A 22798-nucleotide genomic window follows, 5' to 3' on the forward strand; every position below is an offset into this window, starting at 1 on the left:
TGGTGTTTTGTTGTTTATAGCACTTCTGTTTATCATTAAGTGTTCACCTAATTCTGGTACAGTTGAACCGTACTAGCAAATGAGTCACTTCCTACAGTTCCACACTGTTAACACACACACACACACACACACACACACACACACACACACTCTCTCTCTTTTCGATACACAAGTCTTGTTCATTGGCAACATTTAGCTTAGAAGGAGGTTTCTGTTTTGTATGAGTATATGTGTGCACATGAACAGAGATATGTACAATTCCTAGTTTGTGAAGCCAAGGGGGAACTGTTTCTCCTTTAAAAAAAACAACCCAGAAATTTTGGAAAAACTGAAATATATGAAAATGTATCTTGTAACTTAGATAGCATATACAGATGAATTAACTGGCATATTTACAGAATCTAAAAGTATCAATTGCTTAGTTTTCAGCATATACATCTACTCCCAAATATGACTGCTGCACTATATTGATGCAAAATGATGCTCTGTATTCCATCTTGGCCCCTTTTAATTCATTAAAAAAGGGGGAAAATATGTATTTCTTAAGAAGTTGTTTTTAATGCACCTGGGTGTGTATGTGTATGCGTGTATGTACTGAAAAAGATATCTAGATCTCAACTAAATGGGTTAAAACTAGCCTTGCCTTATCAAACCACTTATTGTGAGCAACCTGGTATCTTTTTCCAATGGGCTGGCACAGACCAGAAAAGCACAGGTCCTTGGGGCAGTTTCAAACCACAGTTTAAAGAAGACCAGTATAATGCCTGCACTATCCTGTAATTGCCCTTTGATTGAGGAGACACTATTGAAGAGTTATTCAATATTAGAACCAAGTAGTTGTAGTTTGGCACATAGCTGAAGTCTGAACATTATGAGAAGATTCACCCAAAATGTCTCATTATCAACAAGTAAACTGGGTGTTTACTGTGCAAAAAGTGTGAAGACCTTTAGCAGGCCTGCGTTATACTCCAAAGATTACGGGAGAATGCAGGAAAAGATTCAACAACAGGTGACAAAATAGTCGTGCTAGTCTGTTGCAGCAAAAAACAAGTACATCTGAAAGACTAGAGTTGCTTCCACAACTCTAGCTTTGCTCTGGTTGTAAGCCAAACTGGAGGAAAGATGTAACATTTCTGGGAATTTTGAAGGGGGGGGGGCTTGGTTTCTCCAGAAGGAAACAGAAAGGTTAGGGAGAGTTTAAGTATATAAAATACTTCCCTATCACACTTACACTTCTTACATAAAATGCATAATTTATAACTTAATATACAAAATTGTATTATTTAATATATTTATTGAATTTAAAAGTATTTTTCATGCTACACATTTTGAGTGTGGTAAACCCTGCCTTAAGAAGTATTTCACGCATTTTAAAAGAGAAAGATGTCATAGAAGTTTTGTTTTCTGTCAGAAAAAAGTTGGAAAAATGTCTTCAGGGTAGACTCATTTTTAAATTGCACCCACACAATGCCATCCTCATTTCATCCCCTTTCTGACTTTCTGTCTGCTTTGAAACAATCTTGCCTGAATGATTACATTCAAAGCAGCTTTGGAGCCAGTTGGACAGAAAAATGCACGCTTTCAAACTTCTCACATCAGAATCATTTTATTATCATCCCTCCTTGCTCTGACCACTGGCTCCGCCCTGCCACCCAAGAGTTTTTTGTCTTTTTTAAAATTTGTGATGGCCCAGGCTAGCCTGATCTTGATGGCCCAGGCTAGCCTGATCTTGTCAGATCTCAGAAGCTTGATGGCCCAGGCTAGCCTGATCTTGTCAGATCTCAGAAGCTAAGCAGGGGCGGTCCTGGCTAGTACTTGGATGGAAGACCACCAAGGAGTACCAGGGTTGCTTTGCAGAGGAAGACAATAGCAAGCCACCTCTGTTAGTCCCTTGCCTTGAAAACCCTACTGGGTTGCCCTAGGCTGCAACCTGAGACCACTTTACACACACATGATGATTTTTTAAAAGCTGACTAGAAGTCCTCCACTAGGGCAGAAGGGAATGGTAATTGCTGGTATGGTTGAAAAAAACAGAGAGACACCCTCCCCCCACCACACACACACAATGTGGGAATTTGGGAAGCAATCCCAAAGTTTTTATTCTAGCACAAACTTTTTGTGGATTAGAGCATACCATCAGTTACAGGGAGGGGGTCATCACTAGGCAAATACAAAAACACACAGCATAGTAAAGAAAACAATTGTAAACAGCATGGTCACAAGGCCGCAAAATGCAGGCAATACAAGATGAAATATAATTATGTCAATTGCAAAGGAAACCAACAAAAGTACTGAGAGCATTCTGGTTAATAATGTCAGATGAAGAGGTCCAGTGAAATAGAACATATGCAGAATTAAAATTGGTTAATTTTATGGAGACATTTTGCCAAAGTATTATTTGACCTCACTGAACTGTTCAAAGTATATTTTTTCACAAGAGAGCTATTAACACAAATAGATTATTTTGATTCATGGCAGATACATAGTAAAGGCATAATACACACAGGCGTCATGACTGAGGTTCAGATGAACATTTTTCACAGATGAATATATACTTTATTATAATGCAACTTCCCGTTCTTTTCTTTAGGGTCAGTCTAAAGCAGATTTTCTCCTAATTAGCACTAGAACATCATTTCTTTATCTTAGGACAATTTATTTGCAATTTCAGTGTCAATTTTTCTGATGTAAATAAAAAGTTATAAGATCACTTGTATAACCTACCAAGAGAAACTGTACACCATTTGTAAAACACCTCATTAACAAAAGTTTATAACTGCAGAAACATCGCAAATTCATATCTTCAAAGTTTTTCAGTTATGTGGGGTGAAAAGAAAATACCAAGTTATGCTGTATAGCTACTCACCTTAGAATACAGAGACACACTTTGCCTCCTGGTGTTAACCGGCAAAATCCAAATCTCTGTTTACTTTCAATGTCAGTAAGTACAAAGGTGAAATGCTGGCCCACTTGGGTCACCCTAAAAACAGACAGATGAATATTACTTTTTAAAAAAGTTTTAAACTATTATTAAAACTTGCTTACGTATACTTAAATTACTTGGGGAAAAACAAAAAATATATAGAAAGAAAGAAATATTTCACGGATTACCTAATAAAATCATGAAAGATGAAACATTATAAATCGTTGTAGAAAAACCTCTCAATTCCATTTAGCCTGCAACCATAATCCCAGCGCTAATGGCAATTCTTCAGTAATTCGGTGCCTCCATGGCACAAATTTTAGAGAAACATAACCACAATTCCTCTCAAAGAGGTACTTTGCAAAAAACCAAAAAAAAAAAAAAAGCAAAAAGCAAAACGCGCCTTAGGATAACCAAAGTAATTCTGGTGTCTCTTGTGAATTTGGAAATGGCCTCAATGCTGCATCAACATTCTGAACTCCTAGCATATAGTTTCCTCTCCCCCATCCTTACGAAGAGTCATATGTTATGTAAAAGGGGGAATACCTGACATTGTATTGCAATCAGGGTTGCCAACCTCCAGGTGGTCCTTGGAAATCCTCTAGAATTACAGCTGATCTCCAGATGACATCACTTTACATTTTGCAGTTCAATGTAGCAAAATGTAAAGTGATGCACATAGGGGCAAAAAATCCAGACTTCACATACACGCTACAGGGGTCAGTGCTATCAGTCACAGACCAGGAAAGGGATTTAGGAAGTCTTAGTTGATAGTTCCATGGGAATGTCAACTCAATGCATGGCAGCTGTGAAAAGGCAAACTCTATGCTGGGGATAATTAGGAAAGGAGTTGATAATAAAACTGCAAAGATTGTCATGCCCTTATATAAAGCAATTGGTGCTGCGAATCACGCTTGGAGTAGTGTGTTCCAGTTTCTGGTGCATACATCTTAAAAGGATATTGAAGAGATAGAAAAAGTGCAGAAGGGCAGTAGGAGGGATGATTGAAGGATTGGAGCACCTTTCTTATGAGGGAGAGGCTGCAGTGTTTGGGACTCTTTAGTTTGGAGAGGAGGCGTCTGAGGGTGATATGATTGAAATCTATAAAAAATTATGCATGGGGTAGAAAATGTTGACAGAGAAATTTTTCTCTCTTTCTCACAATACTAGAACCAGGGGCATCCATTGAAAAATGCTGGGGGGGAAAGTGGGACTAATAAAAAAGGAAACACAATTTCTTCACATAGCGTGTGATTAGTTATTTGGAATATGCTGCCACAGGAGGTGGTGATGGTCTGCTAACCTGGATAGGGGCTTTAAAAGGGCTTGGACAGATTTATCGAGGGAGAAGTTTCGATTTATGGCTACAATCTTGATCCTCTTTGATCTCAGATTACCGTCACTTAACGGTCAGGTGCTCAGGAGCAACAGCTGCAGAAGACCATTGCTTTCACCTCCCTGCATGTGAGCTCCCAATGGCACCTGGTGGGCCACTGCGAGTAGCAGAGAGCTGGACTAGATGGACTCTGGTCTGATCCAGCTGGCTTGTTCTTATGACAGAGAAAATGGCTGCTTTGGAGAGTATACTCCATGGCATTATCCTGATAAGGTCCCTACCCTCCTCAAACCTTCCCTTCAGTAAAGGGCTACCAGGCTCCATTCTTAAATAGTCAGGAATTTCCCAACCCAGAGTTGGCAACCCCAACTCCTAGACCTAGACATTGCATAGCAAACCAATTTTGATCTATTCAAATTTCCTATAGCTAATGTGGAGTTTGAAAACTGAACTGGCAAAAGACAGATCCAATACTCAGGATTCTGGCCTCATATTTTCTGACATTTACAGGAAGAAAGGTGAAAAAAAAAACCCCACATGAATAGAAGTCTTATAAATCTGATGTGTTCATGATCTTTTGGGACCTACACCAATTCTATAGTGCCCTGGAGGACTGAACTACACACTATGATTGATGAGGAATATTAAATGTTTCTATTTAGACTTAAAATGCAGATCTTTACAATGGTGATTCTCCCTTTGCATCATGATAAAGAATCCCAAATGAACACAAATCTTGAGAGACAGTCTATTCAAAAAAAGAAAGGGGAGGGAATAAAGAAAGTGATCTTGAACAGAACAAACACTGTTAGTTATTGGTTGTTGTGGGTTTTCCGGACTGTGTGGCCGTGGTCTGGTAGATCTTGTTCCTAACGTTTCGCCTGCATCTGTGGCTGGCATCTTCAGAGGTGTATCACAGAGAGAAGTCTGTTACACACTGGTCCTAACAGACTTCCCTCTGTGGGATACACCTCCCTGAAGATGCTTAGTCTGAAATGGCTCATGATAAGGCCGATCTGATCCTTAGAACGATCTGGCTAACCCTGTCAACTCAATTGAATCTAATTAAGTGAAAACCCACAAACCGACGAATCTGGCCGCGGAAAGCCTTCGTCAATACTGAATTCGTTAGTTATGCCGTTGCCACCGAAGAACAAATGGAATTAGAGTACATTATGTGTATGATAATGTTTTAATTTTTGTTTTTATAGCTTTGTATATGTTTTAGTTGTGGATTTAATTGTGGAAGGCCATGGCAAACCACCCCACAAACAAAGTCTGTCCAGTAAACGTTGTGATGTGACTCACCCAATGAGTCAGTAATGCTTGCACAGGGGACTACCTGTAGCTTTTTAAATATGAGACTTTATTATGTTTCTTTTTTCTGTTGTTTTGGTGGCCCTTGTTCAGGCAGACATGTAAGTTGTAAAAAAATTTTGGAGTCTTCTGATCAAGAAAAAAATTAATTCGTTAGGCTTCGCTTTAGACTTCTTCATAAACATGGACGAAGCGCAAATAGTCAAACTTCTGTCGCTAAGGCTACTTGACATTGAAAATCAATTGCTTTCTACTCAATACATGAAGGGCATTTTATCGGAGGGCTCCCACCCTCTTCCCGTCAGTAAAGGGCTACCAAGGTACTTTTACAATATATCTTCACCATATCTCCGACGTACCCTAATGCTAGCCCGACTGAACGCCCTACCTTCAGCAGTCCTGAGCAGCAGATTTCTCCAGATCCCATACCAACAAAGAACGTGTCCTTGCTCACAAAAAGCCATCGAAACAATAGAGCACATCCTCCTAGATTGCGAACTATATACTTCATCTAGAAGACAATTTATAGACCCATACACTGAGAACGATGCCAACTCACCAGACAAGGTTAAATCCTTCTTTCTGCTTTGTGATCAGTCTCCTCAGAGATCCCTAGACGTTGCCAAATTCCTGGCGCTGGCACAGCAGATTCGCCACAGATTTTAGTTTATTTATTTATTTATTGTTTTAACTGCTGGAAATGTTCGAACCTACTTATTTTAACTTGATTCTCCTCAACCTCCCTGTTGTATTTTAAACTTATGCCAATAAAAAGGTTGATGACGATGATAAATGACTAAAATAAATAACTTTACTGTATTTTAGATTCGAGCAAACCTCCTCCTTATTTTCGAGCCAAGCAAATGTATACATGCATGGTTAAGCAAATGTTATTCCTCATGTTATTTCTTTGTATATTTGCAGTGCCTGCAATATGCACCGCTACGTAATTTTAGCAGAAATAATAAATCATTAAACACTGAAGAATGTGTATAAACATCCATGATGGAACAGACCACTAAAGACTCCTCAAGGTCACTACAATATATCATATTAATAGATACAGCTTTAAATACATATTTAAATAGGGGAACCCTCTTCAGACAATGAATTAGATAAGGAGTATTTATACTGTTTCACTTGTTATCAATGCATAATTTAAAGTTGGAGGCCAGAATGTTAAGAGTTACCTCTCTTTTGTTATGAAACTGCACATTATCAGCATCAAATGTAAGTTGCTTACCCTTGCAAGAACACATCTTCATGTTGATTTATGGGAGGCTGTGTAATCAGTTAGGAATGTGGAGTCACTCTTATGATAGAAAGTTTATACATAAAAGTTATGGGTGTCTATAAGAAGCCATGCACTGATGCTTTATTATGCTGTGCATAATGCAACATAATTTGAAGGCAAGAATTAAGGTCACTTAATAAATCAGTGCTTTAGTTAATGTTTAAGAGGTGTGCATGACAGAGCTTAATAAGACGATGAATGCATAGAGAAGGTGAGTACAGTTTCCCCCCTCTTAAACAGTGGCATGCGTCCAACCATACAGCACTGAATACTTAATAGAACTTAAGGCCGTTTCCTACGCTGACCTCCTTATACGCGCCAAAGAGTGCGGGCGGTAAAGTATAACTCCGTCCGCATGCAAGCATCGTGACGGAGAAGCCGAGGAGAGCCAACGAGTGACGGCTCCGCATGGAGCCGCCTCTGCGCCCTCCAGCCCCACTTTCACGATTGTCCTCCTGGAAGTGATTCGGCCTGCTGGCGTCGCTGAGCCCATGCACGCTGCCCTCCGACGCCCTGGAGGCTTACGAGGAGGACACCGTGAGTGAAAGATGGAGATGAGGAAGAACAGCGTCTTCCGGCAGCCTCGGTTCGCACCGCGCCGCAGGGAAGACGCTCCCTCCCCAACAACAACCCTTTAAAGGGTTGTTGTTTAGGGCGGCTTGACGCCGCCCTGGGGGGAGGGAAGAAGAGTCAGGTCGCCGCTGCTGCGTTGCAGCAGTGGCGCCTGTGCGAACGGCGGCCTGGGGGCGCCTTTTTTGGCTGTACCCCTGCATGCAAGATATAGCTCACCTCACACTCAAGCCTCCTAGCACAAATGGTCAAAAACACAGCTTGCCTCATGAGTGACCCCCCTCAAGCACCCACATGAAAGCCTAAGCTCACCCCATGTGTGCTCCCTAGAGGCCAAACAGAAGAAGAAGCTCATCTCGTGCACAGTCCCCTAGCGCACAAGGGCAAGACGAAGCTTGTCTCATGTGCACCCCTCTTTTCATGAATTGAAGGACAAAGCTACAGAACAACACTGCTAAAGAATATACTGTTTGCAAAGAAGGGTCAAAGCTACACCCTTAACTACAGAGTTTTCTGATTTTAAATGCTGCCTTGTAAAGATGGAATTGTTTTACAGTATTCAACTAACTCCTCATAACATGCAACATACATATTTAATGATGTAGGATACCTCACCTTATTAACTTTGCACAATGCTAAGATCACTTTATACTTCTAATCATCTTTATGTTCCATTTGCCACAATCCAGTCCAAAAGCTCTTTACGTAAAAACCGAAATTCTACTCCCTATTGTAGTTTAAATATCTTCTACTATTCAGTAGTAATTTTTATTCTAAAAAGGGTTTCATGTAACTTGCATGTTGAGATATTGAGTTTTAACAATTCACAATCCGCTATATATGAATGATGTATGACTTAGGATAGTCAGCTCTTCCTCTTGGCTTGTAACAGAAAACTAAACAGCAATTGGTTGTTGTGGGTTTTCCGGGCTGTGTGGCTGTGGTCTGGTAGGAGCCTGCCGCGGGCTCATGGGCCGGCACCAGGCTGGACTCCCCCACCCCCACCTCTAGCAGCAGCCTCCTCGAGTCCTTAGCCTCGTCTTCTCCTGTTGCAGCGGCACAATCTCGCCCAGTAACGCAGCCGTTGCAGCCGACTCAGCAAGGACTAGGCAACCTCCCCAGCCAGAGCCACAGCTAGAGGAGGAGCCTGCCTCCGAGACAGCCAGAGCCTGGAGTGCGTGAGTGGACCCCGGAGTGAGCAAAAGGGTGGCTTGGGACCCAACAGCATCGAGGCTGCCTTTCTCAGCTCGCCTGCTTTCCACGTGCTTACTTTTTTTCCTCTTGACGATGACTGCATTGTTGTTGCACTTGGCAGAATAGGGGTGGGAGGAGGAACAAGACTCAGATGTGCTCTCCCCTCCTTCGGAACTGTGTTCAGTGGGTATTCTTTTCGGCAAGGGTGAAAAGGAAGATTCTGCAAGTTGACTTAGATTGAATCCGAACATTAATTGTTTTCTTTTTCAGCAAAGGTGCAGGCTCCCCCACCCCCAAGCTGCATCTGGTCATGTGACCAGATCAGCTGCACTGGGGAATCTGTACCTAGGGCTTATTTTTGGAGTAGGGCTTATTTTCGGAATCTGTAACTAGGGCTTATTTTCGGAGTAGGGCTTATTTTCGGAGGAAAATGGTATTGTCCATGTCCCAGCGTGGGGAATCAATCAGTAAGTGTTTGGGTGGAACTTGCTATGCAAAGGTGTGGTTTACTGCATTGTAATGCGGGTGGGGTTTTTCAGTCCTGGGAGTGATTCACATTTGAATTCCCTGCAGTAACAACAGTCTTAGTGAATGAAAACGCTGTGTCTGGGTGGAATCCATTGTCCATGAATTCAGCATGCCCTTGGCCTTTGATTCTGGTGTTTTTAAGTATTGGTGGCCAAATCTTGTTAATTCTCAGAGTCTCTTCCTTCTTGTTGAAGTTTTCTTGGTGTTTGTAGATTTCAATGGCCTCCCTGTGTAGTCTGACAAAGTAACCTTCCGAGTTGTCCAGAATTTCAGTGCTTTCAAATAAAATGTTACATCCAGTTTTGTTTAGAGCATGTTCTGCTACTGGACATTTTTCAGAATGGCTAAGCCGACAGTGTCTTTCGTGCTCCTTAATATGAGTCTGAATGCTGCATTTTGTAGTTCTAATGTAGACCTCTCCACAGCTGCAGGGTATGTGATAGACTCCTGCAGAAGTGAGGGGGTCTCTTTTGTCCTTTGCTGAGCATAGCATCTGCTGTATTTTTCTGGTGGGTTTAAAGATTGTTTGTAAGTTATGTTTTTTCATCAGTTTCCCTATTTGATCTGTGATTCCCTTGATGTATGGTAGAAATATTTTTCCTGTGGGGGGCTGTTTCTCCTCAGACCTCTGAGTCTCTCTTGGTCTTAAATCTCTTCTGATTCCTGTTGTGGAGTAGTCATTAGCCTGCAGAACCCAGTCTAGATTATTAATTTCATCAGGGAGGAGGTGAGGTTCACAAATTTGTTTTGCATGATCTGTCAGAGTTTTGATTATACCCCTTTTTCGTTGTGCGTGGTGGTTGGAGTTTTTATGTAGATACCAGTCTGTGTGTAGGTTTTCTCTATACTGTGTGGCCCAGTTGATGGTTGGGTTTGTGAAAGACCAAGACATCTAAAAAAGGCAGTTTTCCTTCTTTTTCAGTTTCCATGGTAAATTGGATGTTTGGGTGGATGCCGTTAAGGTGGTCCAGAAAATTCAGCAGTTCTTCCTCGCCATGGCTCCAGATTGTAAAAGTGTCATCCACAAATCGGAACCAAGTTGTAGGTTTTCTGGTTGCTGTTTCAAGGCCTTGTTTCTCAAAACGTTCCATGTAAAAATTGGTTATCACCAGGCTGAGGGGGCTTCCCATGGCTACCCCATCTGTCTGCTCATAGTAATCATTGTCCCATTGGAAGTAGCTGGTTGTTAGGCAGTGTTGAAACAAGTTGGGGACCCCGGAACAGTAGATTTGGAGAATCTGTTTCAAATTCCTGTTTGGTAAATAAAATCTTTCGATGGATTTGGGATAGATACTAGCACAAGGTGCATGCTCTCTCACACACAAGAAAACTCAGGTTGTACACTCCCTTCCCTCATGCATGGCAGGAAACACTTCTGTGACACATAATGGTTCATTGTTTCATCTGAATCACAAAATCAGGACTTCAAACAATGAGTTAAACCTGATTTGGGGATAAATCATAATTTATGATTAGATGAAATGACTAGTCCTAGCTATAAAAGCCCAAGCATCTAATTTTCTAGCCATGAGTTGGCCAGGGGAAATAAAAGAAATATGAGAATCTGAGGATTCACAAGGCTTACTTAACAAACTATTTTTATTATATGTGAATTATACCATTACCTGACCCTAACCTACTATCACAGAATTTTGAGGATAAATCATGGAAGATCACATCATTTGAGTTATCTCCCCTGCTGATGTGCCAAGAAATAAGACTAAATCATTGTAAAGCTCTCTGTCTGCTCAAAGGTACTGTATAATAGAGCTGTTCCCCATTAAAGAAATTTTAGTTAACTCACCATAAGAGATTCATTTGATTAAGCAATTAATTAGACTAAATCTGCATAAATTTCCATATGAATAAAAGCAAAAGCTCTGAGAGGAAAAACACTGGGTTTTTTTGTTTTTACATTATACAAGCATGCTCAGAATGAGTTAGGACAGCATCTAAGAAGAAGCATTCCCTTCTACCCTTTCGTATAAGACAGAATGCCTCTACTAAAACTGTAACTGATATCTGCTGCTATTGAAAATACTTGCATTAACAATCATTATGAATTTTCTAAAATATTTGCTGTCTGTCCAAATAATCGTATGTATCAACCAAGTTAAAGTTTGTTTTTAAATCAATATAATCTGTTAGATTAGACATTGTCACCCTAACAGCAAATATAAGAAATAAACAATACAACTTAAATAAAATTATGAAGCTGCACAATATTCTTTAAGGCTACCCCTCCAAACATATTTGTGCTTACACATTCCAGCACTGCATGTTATCATCACTGAAATGGGCAGTAGTGGCACAAGTTAATCAAAGAAGAACCCTGCTGGATCAGATTAGTGGTCATTTAGTCCAGCATCTAGCTTCACTCAATGCTTAATCAGTTTCTCTAGAGGTCCAACAACAGGGCACAGAGGCCAAGGCCATCATTTGATGTTGCCTTCTGGTTCTGGTATTTACTGCCCCTGAATGTGTCCCTCACTGCAGCCAGTGACAGATCTAACCTCCATCTTTCCGATCCCCTTTTAAAAACCAGCTATGCCTTTGGCCATCACTACATCCTGTAGCAGCAATGATGCAGGTGTTCTCATTGGGGCTTTTTTACTGCCAAACAAACAATAGAGGTTGGAAAACAGTGGAATGTACCCTCAGCTGCTTAGTGTCTATGGTTCTCTGTCCAAGGAAAATGTACTAAGAGATTTTGACTCCAAACTTATATCAAATACCACACTAGGCTATAAAGCCATCCTTCTAAGGCAGACCTGGGCATTATAAGGCCCGCGGGCCACATCCTGCCCGCCGGAAGACCCTGACTGGCCCGTATGACAGACCTGGGCATTGTACGGCCCGATCTGGCGTAAGAGATCCTTTGCAATAACAGAACAACATCACTCAAACTTAAGGATGCAGCAAAGGTATATCCATTGGACTAAACGTCTCTACCACCCTCCTCCAAATCCACCAGGATCGGAACCGCTCTCCAACTGGAATTGGACGCCTGGCGCTCCTTTCTTTCGCATGCAGAAAACTCTCACCACCCCCACGGAGCAAACGGAGATGGGAAGCCAGAGGGCGCGCGTTGTTCTAGCCTCTCAGTCTTTGAGGTGGAGAGGAAGGGGTGGGCTGCTCTCGTGTGGCTTCCTGAGTGGTTGGCGGCAGCAGCCATTTTGTGGAGCTTTGGAACCCCCTTTCTGTCTCTCGGTTCCAGTTCAGGGCCTGGAGGGGACGAGGGACCCAGGACTTCCCACGGTCCCCTTTCACGCGCCAGAGCATCCCTGTCCCTCCTCCTTCTGCGCGGTGTCCAGGGCCCATCTATGAGTGGCTGCCCCCCCCGTGATGGAAGACGACGGGCAGCCCAGGACGCTGTGAGTAGGGTGGGCTGAGGTTTTGGGGGTGCCGTGGGTGTCGGGGCAGATCGATAAAGGGCATGGGGGTGCTTGCAAAGGGGAGAGCTTACAAAGGACAGGGGCTGTGGGGGGAAAGTGGGGGCGCAGAGAATGCAGAGCACGGGGAGGTGATGGAGTAGAGGAGTCAGGTTGAGAGCATGAGACTGAGGCTCATTCCGCACAACATATTTATGACGCGTTGCAGTCACTATAAATGAACTCTTTTCCCTTTTTTTAATAAATGGAAAATGAATTCGTTGTAACATTCTGCTGTGCGAAATGAGCTTGAGAATCGGAGGAAAGCGTGTCTCCGAGGTGGGTGCAAGCAGTCGGGCGCTTCAGATGACAGCGCCTGCAAATGGTAAGTCTCCTTGGATTTAAAATAGCCTCAACCTTCTTTTGTATCATGGTCAAGAATTGAAAGGGACCTGACGTAGGTTTTGTGGACCTAAAGGTTGGGCTGTAGGAACCCTTTCGTTTTTGGAAGATTGTGGGTACATTCTTTAGATCTACATATACTAGTCTTGCCCACTTGTCAAAACAATGCTATTTACTGCTTTTTTATATACAGAAATACAATAAATATTATGCAGAATTAAGTTCAGCCTTTTGGCCCGGCCCTCCACAATATTTTCTGTTTCTTATGCAGCCCCATGGAAAAAATAATTGCCCACACCTGTTCTAAGGCGACCATGTTTTATCTGTTTCAAGTTATGCATTGTCAGTTGGCAGAAAATAGCTTTACCTATTTATACATTTACAGAATTTATACCCCACCTTTCTGACCACATCAGGACCACCAAGGTAATTGGCAGATTAAAAACATACATAATGAAAATATGTTTTTAGAACTATTAAAACCAAACCAAAAAGCATCATTCAAAAAACTAAAACCAAGGTAAAATACATATACATAACCAAGGTAAAATACATATACTGAGGAAATGTCAAACAAAATAAGAAAGACTTCACTGCCTGGCAGAAGTTGGCAACCAAAGGAGATAGGTGAGTCCCTCTAGGGAGAGAGTTTCAGAGTTTCGGTGCCACAATTAAGAAGGCCATCTCCTGGGCTAGCAACTGCCTAATATCAGAAGGGGGGAAAACAGGATCTCAGAAGATGACTATAGTGGTTGATGGGTATATAAGGTAATGTGACCAGACGTCCCGCTTTTGGTGGGACAGTACCGATTTTCAACAATTTGTCCCGTGTCCTGCGGTGTTTTTAAAAAGTCCCGGTTTTTTTGAAAGAATGCACGACAAACTAGGGAACGGCGGGAGAACGGGAAGGGAATATACCCATGATGGCGTACCTATGGGGCGCTCCCCTGTTTCCCGCCCTGTGCTCTTTCACCAGCTCTCCTCGGCTGTCTCGTGCTGGTGACGGTCACTGCAGAACCTCGCTTCGCCTTGCCGGGCTGTCTTCTGCTGCTGCAGCAGCTGGGCTGCTGTGCCTCCCGGGGACCCTGAGAGCCTGGGTAGGTCTGGCGGTGGGGCGCAAAGTTGGAGGGGGAGGACGGATGGGCGGGCAGATTTGGAAGGGAACTAAAAAGGTTTGCCATCACTGGAATATACGGTGGCCATGTGGCTATTATACATATTATATATATAGTATATATATATTATATTGGTGTCCCGCTTTACCAATGTTAAAATCTGGTCATCTTAGTATAAGGGAATGGGCAGCTTTTCAGGTATGCTGGCCCCAATCCATATAGAGCTTCACAGTTTTAATTGTGTCTGGAAACTGACAGAGAGGCAGTGTAGATAGGGCAAGACTGGAGTGATATGGTTCCCATAAACCCACACCAGTCAAAACCCTGGCTGCAGCATAACTGAAATTTCTGAATGCTATAACCAGTCTCTTCTGACACACAATAAATTAATACCATAGGTATACTAAGCATTTATATTTTTTTTGCTATTTAATCACATGCATTAAAAAATTAATTACACTGATGAAATCTTAAATGCGGATCTACAGTGTGGAAATCTCTTTTTAACGATTGGGACAGTAACCTGACCCAAAAATTAATGAGGTATGCTTTGAAATAAATGTTTAGGAACACTACCAATTGTCCAAAAGAACCTACAGGGAAGTTCAGAGGTTTCCAACATTAACTCTATATGTGTGTGATATTAACTTTGCCCATTAAATAGGGAAAAAATTAAGGCGTACCTTGCAACATCAAATGGAAAGCAGAATTTTGGTATACTCTGGAGTACTTCCTGTAAGTGAAAAATGAAAGCATGTTACTTACTTCTGCAGTACTGCTTTGCTTACTTTTTAAAATTTTAAAAATCCAACAATATTTTGCTGCAAAACCTCTCTATATAAATATAGCATGCGTTCCTGGACTGAAATAATTGATTATTAAAAAGGAATTAAGTTTGTGCTTTGGCAGATTGCAAAGACAATGCCATAGAAACCCCGAAAGGGAAAGGCCTGGCCTGAAGGGTATTAACACCCTATACATCCCCGCTGGGATTCCCTTCAACAAGGCCATATGGATTTTACAAGAAGCAAGGTACCATATGGGTAGGCCGCGTCTGCTGCTACTTGTACTACAGACTAGCCACAGGGATTTCTGACAGATCCTGGCTCAAAAATACAAATGTTGTTTCAATTAAAATGCAAGCAGAGAAAGGGGAACCAAGTTGGCAGCAAACTGAAATTTACTGAGAGCTAAACAACTCTGTACACATTTCATAAGCTAATGCTTTCAAAAGCTGGAACTCTCCACTGGGTACAAAAACAGAAATAGTCCAGTTAACCCTTTCAGACAGCTGCAAAAGATTCTAAGCATGCTTCCCTGTGACTTAGAAACAAAAATGTTTTAAAAATGTAATGCTCTCATAATTTGACAGTAATTGTGAAATCGTTTTTTCTCTTTTCCATTTAAGATGACACTTAGTGTCAAATAAAAATGTAAAAATACCCTACAAGGTGCTGAGGAAAAAGGAATAGCAACAATAACGTTTTTTTCCACATACGTGTGGAAAAAAATGTTTGCCAACTTTCCTTCACTTCAGAATATGACTTTTTAACAGGACACTAGTATGGTGGTGATACAGCACTTTACTGAGCTGCATAACAAGCAAGACAGGTTCCTCCTTGAGTAAGTTTACCATCTTCATACTGACAGAATAAAATATCTATGGCATGTCATGCCTCAGACTTTTTCCTGGTGGCATTGTTTCCTAATTTCTGCTATCCTAGTCCTACTGCATTGTTACAGGATGTCTTGTGTATCTGACTGAATTGCTTTTTATATTTTGTAGAGCAAGATGTGAGTCCAGTTGCACATCAAAGACAAACACTCAAGCTGAACAAGCTAAGGAAAGTGTCCTACAGGAAAACCAAAAGTATACACTGAGGTAACATTGCTTTTAACAGGTGATCAAATATGCGTGAAAATCATTATCACCAAAAGCACATTGGGTTCACCATCCTCAATTCTCAAGGGGATCAGCTCAACACATACAAGACAAGAGCAAGACCACATTTCCGAAACTGAACATCTGAGACAATGCCTCACATGCCTTGTGCAACAGCTACTTTGCGCACAATTGTTTTCTCTGTTCATTTCAATATTAGGCACAGAACCACACATGGAGCAATTTACAGGATTGGATGAAAAAGGAAACAACACGTGGAAAGATATTCCATGTGCTCCAGGCTGAGAATTCGATATTGCCTTGGAAGCAGGGAAGCCTGCCCTAGATTTTACTCCTTTCACACCCCATCCTTTAGTAAACATAACTTGCACCCATTTCAAATGTGTGTTGGATTCCAGTAGATTACCATGTAGCAGAAACTTGAAAGCCCATTTCAGAGCAACATGCAGTTAAAGCGGTAGTAACAGTATGCAATGCAATTTGCTAAGTCTGGAAAAGCATTCTACATTTGTGGAAGTTCAACTATTATAAAAAAATCTAGTTTCCTTAGCCCAGTGTATATATAATGAAGTTATCCTGCAAGTTATGCTTTACAAATCAGAAGATGGACTGCAGAATATATGCTTCTCTCACTCTCACTCAAGAAATTTGCCCTTCCTTTTCTGTCATTTACATGTACTTTCACATTACATCTGCACTAAGGCAGACTGGATTCCCACTCATAACCATGGCTTGCAAACCAATTTAAAACCATGGCTTCAATCTCTGATTTACAAGAAAATAACAGTTTTCATTATGCACATGCAATAACATAGGGATATTAATCCAGAGAGGGGATCAAAAATGGGACCAAAAGTACTTTGCCAAGTCTGACTTTCCATTTGCAAACTATGGTTTGAAAGGAACCTGCACAAGGAATCTGTACCAGATCTTTCTATTTCAGCTCAAGTTTTTAGAAGACACTTTCCCACTTTTATGTATGGCAATCAGACCCTATTATAGGTGTTAAAATATAAAGAGTGCAACTAAATACAAGTATAATAAATATAGATCTCCTACACACATAAAGGTTTAAAATTACTGCAATCGTTTAAACTCTCCTAGTGAAATCTGTATTTTTGACTTCTAAAAGAATAATGAAATAGTATTTCAAAAAAGCTATCAGTAAATATAGTCTGGGCTCACATAACATCTGAAACTATCTGCATATCTGAAACTTAACTATTAGAAAGTGCAGAAAAACTGCATCACCAGGGACTGCTATATTTCTGCTCCTCGTTCAAAAGTGTGCACACACACAAAAGAAAACAGTAGATAAATGCAATAGATAAATGCATCAGTTCCCTATGCAACACTGTAAGAGGCAGACAAACTACCAGACTTTCCAACTGCAGCCTTCCATCCCTCCCCCTACCCTCAATCAGTCTGCACACAAGCTCACACTCTCTCTCACACACACACACCTTCTGCAAAACACAGCCTCAGCTCGCTTCCCAACTGGCAGGATCATCCCTCAGGGGACAAGTCTTTAAACCTCAGCACTCTTTAAAATTCAACCAGCCAGCAGGTCTATAGACTGGTGTATAAACAGTACTGGGGGGGGGGGGGAATCCTCTCAGCTTATGTCAGTGACAAAGCAGCTCAGCAGTTGACTGTTTCTCCCCTGACAGCGTAAGCCGGGTTTACACAGATCAATAGACGGAAGCCCTACCTAGCTTGCAGGGCTCCGTTTTCTCCTTTAATTATAGGTGTTATTCAGATTTGAAAATAAGATGCCGTCCAGGTTTTTCAACACACAGCATGCAGTTGGTTGAAAATATTCTCAGGGACACAACAGTAATAATATGCTTAAATAGTGTTTTTGATGGGTTTAAAAGTTGATTTTGCACAGTACGGACAAGCAGCAGCACTGTGACATATCACTGTCCTATGGATAATAGAAAGCCATTAGTCTTGCACTTAAGTCAGGTCTGACCAGTAGGCAGGCCAAGCTGACATAATGGTAAAGCACAGTTGTCTCTTTTGCAGGACAGGTGGACAAAGGGTTCATTCTCAACTAATGAAGAAATAGTACACAGATTCTCTCAGAGACACATCTGTTGTTCAGGAAAACCTGGAAATAGGACATATTTCAGGTTATAGTGAATGTAACCTAAGAAAATATGCTTTAATAACAAAGGCAACACTTTTCTTAAGAGACATGGTTTAAGGAATTCACAATTTAAAGCAGCCACTATTAAACAGACACTCTGGTACAAGGAGCAATGTGTTTTTCTGCACTTCTATTTGTTCTTAAGATGAGTGGCATTCAGGTCCCAAATACAATGAAGCAAACCATCAATGAAAGAGAATTTTGCTGTAAATCTAGACTATACAGAATACACAAGCAGTACAAAGCCTGTATTGATTTATGAAGCACCAGAAATAAAAAGGCTCCATTAAAGAAGATTTCTTCCATCTCCTTTCCTTGTTCAATCTGAATTCACTAAGAAATTTTTCAAGTTAAAAGTAACTGCCTCTGCATAACAATATTACCAAGATATATGAACACATAGATCTGTCCACATCCATCACTTCACAGAAGGAGAGGTACTTACTGTCATAGGGTGGAAATACAGCAAATTAGCTGATCTTCAGAAGTCTCACAGGACAGACTATTGACCTATAGAAGTATTGCATAGTGGTATTGGGGTATCATTAGGGGACAGTCCAGAAAAGGGATTCAAAGCAGGAAAAGTCCAGTGCGAATATTGGAAATTCCAACTTTCAAGTAAGACGAGGTGCTAATGTACAAACTGGACACCCATTCTGATGTCCTTGGTTATGCAGCTGCCGAGGAGGAGGAGGAGGAGGAGGAGGAGGAGGAGGAGGAGGAGGAGGAGGAAGAAGAAGAAGAAGAAGAAGAAGAAGAAGAAGAGGAGGAGGAGGAGGAGGAGGAGGAGGAGGAGGAGGAGTTTGGATTTATATCCCCCCTTTCTCTCCTGCAGGAGACTCAAAGGGGCTTACAATCTCCTTGCCCTTCCCCCCTCACAACAAACACCCTGTGAGGTAGGTGGGGCTGAGAGAGCTCTGAGAAGCTGTGACTTGCACAAGGTCACCCAGCTGGCGTGTGTGGGAGTGTACAGGCTAACCTGAATTCCCCAGAGAAGCCTCCACAGCTCAGGCAGCAGAGCTGGGAATCAAACCCGGTTCCTCCAGATTAGATACACGAGCTCTTAACCTCCTACACCACTGCTGCTCGTTTTCAAGCAAGGAGACTTTTATAACAAGCTTGAGACATACTTGGTTGAGGCAACCAAAGTCCATCCCATCTTGCTGTCCTCTGTATTCTATCCCCACTCCTTCCCTGTCCTGATGGTTAACAATTAGATAATTAATTGGATGGGGCTGATGTTTTGAGGCTATGTAGAGCCTTTAAATAGAGGTCCTGTTTTTCACCATCTTTAATGTTTATTGTATTTTAAAGTTTCTTATTTGGTTTATGTGGAAACTGATTATAAGATTGTTGTTTTAAGTAATATGTGTAAGCCCCCCTGAGCCCAGCTTTGGCCAGGAGCGGCAGGGCATCAAATATAATAAAATAAATAAATATGTTTGACAGGTTTTGTCACCTGAACAATAGCTTAACAACAACAAAAATAACTCCCCCACAAAGACAGGAGGTGCTAAGGAAGGGATTTGGTGTTTGGACATTTGGGTATGAGAGAGTGCATGCGCAAGAACAGACATGCTTTACCTAGATGACTGGCTTAAGCCATTTGCAACACTCAAAAACTTCAAAGTTGTTTTTAAAGCTTTGAATCACAATTTGTGCTGGTGTGCTTTATATTTAGATGACAAACCAGTAACTCCATTAATTCCCAAAGGTAACAAATCTAGCATACGAGGAGAAAAGCTATAATCTTGTTACTGTTGAATCACCGAGTGTGTTACATTTCTTTTGAGCATTATTTGAACAGCAGGTATCAAAAGAAAAAAAATTTTTGAACAGCCGTAAATCTGCAGGAAAGAACAAAGTTTGGGCACTGTTGCCGGGGGGGGGGGGGGGGTTGTAGAGGGAAAGAACAAGAACTCAGTCCTAAAACAGAAAACAAACCCCTAGGGCCTTGGCTAACTGTCGGCTCAATAGCAACCCATTCCTGAACACTAAGGCCGTTTGCGCACGGTCACGCTGGGGGGGGTGCGTCGGCGTATACAACGCCGACACACACACCCTGGGACCGTTCACACAAATGGTCCCGGTAAAGGCAGGGAAGACGGCGCAGTGCTTTGCCGTCGCCCAATCGACGTACCTTCCCTGGGACCTTCCGGCACATCGCCCAGGCCAGGGGACATGCCCCCCCTGCCCTGCGTGACCGCTCTGGGCGTGTCCCCAGGCCCGGGAGATGCGCTGGAAGGTCACAGGGATGGTACGTCGATCAGGAAAGGGGGGGAGATGGCGCCTTCCAGCCGCTGCCGTTCGCACGGGAAGCAAGGTGGGAAAATGGCGGCTTCGCACCGCTGGGGGGGAGCGAGGGCGGCGCGGCTGCGATGCAGCTACGCCCCCCATGCAAACAGCTCCCTAGGGACGGCGTTTTTGCCATCCCTAGGGTGCTGTAAATAGCCCGTGCGGAAAGGGCCTCTGTGTGTGGAAGACAGAAGACTGAAATTGTTCAGTGAGAAGGCAAGGAAATCTGTACATGAGGCATTTCAAGGGAGTGTATCTAAAAAGAGAGAGAGATTTCTCTACAACAACCTAACAGGGGGAAGCTGTGCAAAAGAACCTGCTTTTGTTAAGAGTGTCTAGGATTAAAGTGAGAGGGATAGGAAGGAGTCTACTGTTATCTGAAGGAGAACAGTACATATATACATTCTCTGATCTAGCTTTCTGGTAACAACAGCCACTGGTCAACTTCTAAAAAGAGGTACTGGAACAGTAATTTGAGTAGAGATACACCATTACTCAATAAATCTTTGTTCCTAATTCTAAGAATGTGGTAAGGAAACAGGCTGAAACTGCAAAGTGAAATTGCCCTATTCATATGCTTAGATGTACATGGTTCCTTAGTTGCAAGTGTGAAGGGAGGATAAAGGCTGCACTTGGTTATAGTGAGGAAATGGTATGCTATGTAATCTGAGAGGCACTTCCTTTATTAACTTATTTCGGTTTAAGAATTTCCTGATTGATCTTTGATCTACTACTGCTCTGCATAGTTCCTGATCTGTACTGGACCAAGGCATCTACATGGTATAGCATGATACATGTGTGTGTATTTGACTTGCTGCCCTGACCTGATTGGCCCAGGCTAGCCCAATCTCATCATATGTGGGAAGCTTAAAAAGGTAATCCTTGGTTAGTATTTGCATGGGAGATCACCAAAAAGTACCAGGATTTCTATGCAGTGAAAGGCAATGGCAAACCACCTCTGTTAGTCTCTTGCCTTGAAAACCCTACAAGGTTGCCATAAATCGGTTGTGACTAGACTGCACTTATCACACACATTTATTTATTTATTTATTTATTTATTTATTTATTTATTTATTTATTTCGATTTATTATACCGCCCCATCCCCGTAGGGCGACCCATTTGACTTGCTAAGACCCATTTGACTTGCTATGTCATCTAAGAACAGCCATGCTGGACTAGACCAACAGGCCATCTGGTCCAGCCTCCAATTTGACACAAGGATCACTGATTAAACGAATACGGTCAAACAGTACAGCACTGTGTTTATGATTACTGGCACGAGGGCTAGCCAAATATCCTCAGATGGCTCAATTTTAGTTCTCATGGCAAATAACCACTGATGAACCTATCATTCATGGACTTCTTTAACCCCCTTTCACATTAATTACTCTGGGTAAAGAAGTACTTCTGTTTGTCTGACATGAATCTATTAGCCAACATTTTTGGGGTGCCTCTAAGTTCTAGTATGGGAAAGGCAGAAAAAGTTCTACCCATTTTTTTATCTCTCATAAATAATTTTCTAAATCTCTATAGCACCCCACCCCATCCTGACACTGTTAAACTAAAAAATATCAAACTCCTTAGCATTTCCTGATAGGGAAGGTATTCCAAATACCTGGACATTTTGTTTGACCTTTCCAAGATTACAATACCATATTTCAGGTACAGCAACCAGAACTGCACAGAGAATTACATAGGCAGATGCATCATATTTCTATACAACAGTACTACAGTACTAGCTGCTATGTTTTCAGTTCATTTCTTAACAAACCCTTACAATTTGTCTTTTTTCATTGCTACCACCTATTGGGCTGACATCTTCCATGACGCCCAATCTACTTTCTCATAGGTTTATTGTCAGTTCATATCTTCAATGTACATTTCAGTCAGACTTCCTTTTCTTCAAAAAGCTTTGAGCTTCCTTTGCATATTGTCACCACTTTCCCAATTCAGAGAGAACCTTCTAGAGCCCTTCACAACCCCCTTTGCTTCTTACTATCCTGAGTAATTTGGTGTCACCTGCAACCTTGGTCACTCCTTTGCTCAGTCCCAACCATAGATCTTTTATGAACAAATTAAACCCCACTGTGTCCCATACTGAACCCTATGAAACTGCACTGCTTACACTACTCCGTTCCCTTTTGTTTAGCAAAGTTCAAACCCAGACAGGACTCAGTCTCTTATTCTATGATTGCTGATCTACTCAGGGGCCTTTGGTGAGTGGAAAGCTTTTGGAAATCCAAATATATGCTTACCAGACCACCCTTGTGCTTTCTGACCCTATAAAAGTACTCCAAAATGCTGGTGGCATAGATTTCCCTTTTACAGAAACCATGCTGATTCTTCCTCAGTAGGGCATGCTTCTTTGTGTATCTAATAATTCTATGATAACCCCTT

General features: G+C 41.8%; 1 protein-coding gene across 2 annotated transcripts in view; it reads right to left on the minus strand.

Moving 5' to 3' along the window:
• The window catches only part of DENND1B (DENN domain containing 1B), a 228878-nt gene that overhangs the window by 132814 nt on the left and 73266 nt on the right, over positions 1-22798 (minus strand). For both annotated transcript variants that reach the window (XM_048496683.1, XM_048496684.1), the window contains exons 4-5: positions 14734-14783; positions 2867-2980 (exon numbers count right to left, since the gene is read on the minus strand). In XM_048496683.1, the coding sequence (XP_048352640.1) occupies positions 2867-2980; positions 14734-14783 (164 nt within the window). The remainder of the gene's footprint in view (positions 1-2866; positions 2981-14733; positions 14784-22798) is intronic.

Source organism: Sphaerodactylus townsendi, linkage group LG05 (genome assembly GCF_021028975.2).
Source record: "Sphaerodactylus townsendi isolate TG3544 linkage group LG05, MPM_Stown_v2.3, whole genome shotgun sequence".
Lineage (NCBI taxonomy): Eukaryota > Metazoa > Chordata > Lepidosauria > Squamata > Sphaerodactylidae > Sphaerodactylus > Sphaerodactylus townsendi.